The 5,327-nt window shown below is 41.1% G+C and overlaps 1 protein-coding gene across 1 annotated transcript; it reads right to left on the bottom strand.

Moving 5' to 3' along the window:
- Positions 1 to 336: 336 nt before the first annotated feature.
- On the bottom strand, positions 337 to 3,918 carry LOC149848250 (Pentatricopeptide repeat (PPR) superfamily protein). The gene has a single exon (XM_090003793.1). It carries the CDS (start codon positions 3,916 to 3,918, stop codon positions 337 to 339), a length of 3,582 nt encoding a protein of 1,193 aa, XP_089859919.1.
- Between the last annotated feature and the right edge of the window lie 1,409 nt (positions 3,919 to 5,327).

Below are 5,327 nucleotides of genomic sequence, written 5' to 3'. Positions count from 1 at the left end.
ATGATGCATCATGCTAGACGACTTAAGCTGTCTTCAACTGCAGGTTTTCAGCTAGTCACGTGTTTGTCCATAATAGCTCCTTTACTCAAACTCTCTCTCTCTCTCTCTCTCTCTCTCTCTCTCTCTCTCTCTATATATATATATATATATATATATATATATATATATATATATATATATATATAAGAAGAATGCCTCATTCTCCTTTGAAAAAAATGATGCATCACGCTACAGCACTTAAGCTGTCTTCAACTGCAGGTTTTCAGCCAAGTCACATGTTTGTCCATAATAGCTCAGTTGCATTTACCCGATTTCAATCAATATAAGAAGAATGCATCAGCCTGCCTCATCAGCATATGATCCATTGTTACTAACAAAATCATCGTCTTTAATCCATGCGGCTAATGAATTCAACGACTCATACAGTTCTGTCGCTTCAGGGTGACATTTATCCCCAGCAACAAATGAGTGTGTCCTATCTCCTACAGTAATCCAACTACATCCTGGGAACTTCTTTACCTGTTTTTCTTTCATCACTTTCCTTATTGTTCTCACCTCCTCCCAATTTCCATGCCAAGCGTGTATGTTACTAAGAAGAACATATGGAGATGAGCTCTGGGGTTCCACATCCATAAGCTTCTTAGCTACACGCTCACCCATCAATTCATCCCCATGCACTTTGCAAGAAGCAAGCAAAGACGCTAGTATCACAGAATCAGGTTCAAACGGTAGCATGTTCACAAAATCGTGTGCTTCATTGAGATGACCACCACGACCAAGTAAATCAACCATGCAGGCGTAATGGTCTGCTCGCACCTCTATTCCATAATCCTCAACCATGGTTTTAAAGTATTGACATCCTTCAGAAACCAAACCTGAATGGCTACAAGCTGTAAGAACACCAAGAAATGTGATGTCATCTGGTTTTACACATTCCAGAAGCATCTTCTCAAAGAGACTAAGTGCATATTCTGCATTACCATTCTTTGCAAATCCCATAATCATTGCATTCCAAGAGATAATATCATGATTATCCATTGTATTGAAAACTACTATAGAACTAGCGATATCACCACATTTGGAATACATATCGACAAGTGCACTGCCTGTAAGTGTGTTGAAATCAAAACCAGTACGAATGATTAGACCATGGACCTTTTTCCCATCCACCAGTGATACCAAGCTGGCACATGCTTTAAGAATGCTACCAAAAGTTGCATGATCTGGCTTTACATCAACATTTCGCATTTCAAGAAAAAATGCAAGAGCCTCCTCATTCAAACCGTTCTGTACAAGGCCAGAAATAATAGCTGTCCATGAAATTGTGTTTCTATCATTCAACTCCTGAAAGAAAAGGCAAGCATCTTCACTGCTTTGACACCTTGAATACATGCCCAAAAGTGCAATCCCCAAAAACGCATCAGAAATAAGTCCAGTCTTGATGACGTAACCATGAACTTGTTTGCCCATATTCAATCCATGGAGACCATCAAACACAACCAAGATGCTGGCAAAGGTGAATTGTGTTGGCATCAGTTCTGCAGATTGCATCTGACGGAAAACATTTACTGCTTCCATCGTACCATCATTCTGAACATAACCTGCAATCAGTGCATTCCTTGAGACTACATTCCATTCAGGCATCTGAGCAAGAATCTTATTTGCATCTTCCATGGAGGCACATTTAGCATACATGTCAACAAGGGCGCTGCCCACATACACATTCAATTCGAACCCAGACTTGAGGGTGCAGCCATGAACTTGTTTGCCTAGTTCTAGTGCATGTAAATTGGCAAGCATACTGAGCATACAAGCAAATGAAACTTCATCAGAGGCAACACCCCACCAGATCATTTGGCGGAACAAATAGATTGCCTCATCCACATCATTATCTTGGATATACCCAGCCATCATTGAATTCCATGAAACAGTATCCTTGATCATCATAAGTTCAAATTGCTGCCTTGCACCCTCAAGATTCCCTAATTTGCCATACATGTCAATAAGCGCATTTCCTACGAAAAGGCTCTGTTCAAGGTTGCTCTTTATTATAACAGAATGTAACTGCCTAGCCAAGTCTCTGAAGGACAAACATGCACAAGCACTGAGAATGCTAGTATAGGTGACCTCATCTGGTTGGAAATTAAAATTTATCAAAGAAGAAAAAAGTTCCACAACTTTTTCCGGATAACCATTTTGTGAATAGCATCCAAGCATTGCATTCCAAAGGACAATGTTCCTATCATCTAGTGCATCAAACACTTTATGGGCATCCTCTACCATACAGCACCTTGCATACACTGTAATGAGTGCACTGCCAACATAAACATTCTCGTATAGACCAAGTTTAATTGCTTCTGAATGAATTTGCTGGCCAAGCTCTAGATCTATTAGATTAGCGCAGATACTCAAGACACTTCCAAATGTTGATCTAGTAGGCTTAACGCCAGACAGTCTCATTTCTTCAAATAATCTAAGAGCTTCAGTTTCATGCCCATTCTGAGCATGCCCAGAAATCATGGCATTCCAGATGACCACATTTGAATCAGATATTTGGCCAAACAATCGCCGTGCATCATCAAGCATACCTTGACTAGCACATGCATTAATAACAGTGGCAAAGGTAACTTGATCCGGTTTGGCTCCTGACTCCTGCATATCCAGAAACAATTTCAGAGCTTCTTCGAGACAACCGACTTGAACATAACCTGAAATCATGGCCGTCCATGAGACCGTATCAGGTTTATGTATTCCATCAAAGATCAGGCGTGCATCACTGATATCATTGCATTTGCAATACATATCAATCAAAGATCCTTCACAGAAAGGATCAAATTCAAATCCTGTCTTCACAACACAACAATGTACTTGCTTACCCAGTTCAAGCACATTCAGGCTTGCACATGCACACAAAACTAGTGCAAAGGTGAACTGGTTTGGCACCTCACCAGCCTGATTCATAGATGTGAAAGATATGACAACCGCTTCAGTACATCCACTTCGCAAATATCCTGATAGTATTGAGTTCCAAGTGGATCCATCCCTCTCTGGTAGCCGATCAAACGTTTTCTGCGCGAAGTCCATCTCTCCACATTTAGCATACATATCAACTAGAGCATTGCCTAAATGTAGCATCAACCGGAACCCAAGTTTCAGAACATGAGCATGGAGAACCTTACCCAGATTGACATCACCAACACTCCTACAAGCACCAACAACACGTGCAACCAACTTCTGCGACCAGAATGAGTTAGAAATGCAATCCCCACAAGCTCGCATCTTCTGAAAAAGGCTCAAACCATTCACCAACTCCGCTTGCTGCAAGTACCCACCGATCATGGCATCCCAGACAGTCTCGCTTCGTCGAGGCATTTCATCGAACACTTTTCGGGCACGCCCCAAATCACCCTCTTTCAGGCAAGCAACCAGACCCATGTTCCACGAAACTGCATCCCTCTCGAGCATACTATCAAACACTTGATGTGCATCGGAAAAACGGCTACACTTCAAGTACATAGTCAACATGAGGTTCTCGACGAACAGCCTGGGCTTGAATCCGGTGACGATCATTTGGGAATGGCAAGCTCTACCCGTCATCAAATCCTTCGTTTTGATGGTGGTTCTGAGGAGATTGCCGTAATGGTAGGCATCGGAATGCAGGCCGAGATGGGTCATTCGATTCACTGCGTTCATGGCTTCATGCAACGATACCAAGCTCATAGCCGGATCAAGGACTGCTTCCAAGAATACCCATGATCGTTTCTTGGGTCGTGGGAGGCGAAGAAGGGTGGTGGAAGTTGGGTTCGGAGCTACGAAGGAAGGCACGAGGTGGCGCGAGGCGAGACCCCGTACGCGAAGGAGACCGTGCCGGATCCAGTAGGATCCGTTGTAGGGCCCGGAGGGGCGTGTCGTGTCCATTTTGACACGTGATGGCACGACAACTCGGACACGGAACGTATGGATAATAGTTTAATATTATTTTATTACTTTCCTGCTGTTCCAAGGTTTCATCTCAATAAAAATGTATTTTTAACATTAAAATATCAAAAGATTAATATTTATTGATTAAAAATTAAAATATTTTCTGTCCTCGTATCTTTGTTTTCCAAAAAGAAATTGAACTTTTGCTGGTTGAACCCGTGTCACGCATCCTCGTGTGCACGTGTCTTTGTGACATAGATTCTAACAAATGATAGGTGGTTTTTATTTCAGGGGAAGATTCATTTCCAAAAAACATTGCAAAATTTTCAAAATATCGCATTCTTGTCACTATATAGACACAATAGGAACCCCTTTTTAAATTTTTATAAAATTTAGCACTTTGACATGTATTATATTCTTATTTGAATTATTTACAAAGAGGCACCAACACTTAGAGTATTTACAAAGACACCCCTAACATTCGTAATATTACATTTAAACGGTAAACTTTTGTAAGTATATCTCAAATAACCGCTCCAAATTACTACCATCAGTTTAACCCTAGTTTAATGTGAGTTTATGATGAAAAAGTTAATTTTACCCCTAATTCTCTGTCTCTCTATATACATTACGATTCAAAAACAAAAGCCGATTCTCACTAAACAAAACCTTTAGATCACATCTATGGTATTAGATGTGAAAAAAAAAATACTAAAAACTAGGATTTTTAAAGGAGCCTACCAAGAAAAGCCGATTGCTCAATATCTATGGAATAAGCATCACTATCCTCACCTTCCTCAAATCAGCAAGAACTCCACTATTGGCAGCAACAACGATCCCTCTTCCTCCTTCCTGATTGACATCGATAGCCCCAAAGGAGGAGGAGAAGGAGGTGAAGAGTCAACGGCAGATGAGAAGGCGACGACCAACCACGAGGCCTCAGACCCCAATCAGGGCAGGCTGGCTGTGTTTGACATCACTCAGGCGAGATCAGATGAAAGGCCTAGAATTTTGAGGGATTGATGATGGATGGGGAGGGCATTTGGGCATCAATTTAAACGGTAGAATTTGACACTTTTTCTTTAATAAGGTGCTCAGTTTCAAGCACATTTTGGAGAATGAAAAGAAAGATCAATCGATATATAATACCCATCGATTTTATGGTGTTCATTTAAGGTTTGGGAAGAACCCGATTGGATGTGTATTCAAGTTCTAAAATTACAGAGAATGGTTCTGTTTTAGATAAATTGTGGGTTGGTGGTGATGGGGAGATGAGAATGACAGAAATATTAGGGAGGACTGATGAGAGAGAACATTCACCATTCAACATTACCAAAATACATCCACCAGAGAGAAACATAGGAGTAAGACAGCCACAATCTAGATGGTGACTCAGAGTACAAGCA

This window comes from Nuphar pumila, chromosome 1 (assembly GCF_984573655.1).
Source record: "Nuphar pumila chromosome 1, dmNupPumi1.hap1.1, whole genome shotgun sequence".
NCBI classification, from domain to species: Eukaryota; Viridiplantae; Streptophyta; class Magnoliopsida; order Nymphaeales; family Nymphaeaceae; genus Nuphar; species Nuphar pumila.
Note: the sequence above shows the minus strand (reverse complement) of the source record. Positions and strands in the feature narration are given on the sequence as shown.

What these genes read in the sequence shown, in the direction of transcription:
- LOC149848250 (XM_090003793.1), bottom strand. Translation starts at nt 3,918, where the DNA reads ATGGACACGACACGCCCCTCCGGGCCCTACAACGGATCCTACTGGATC.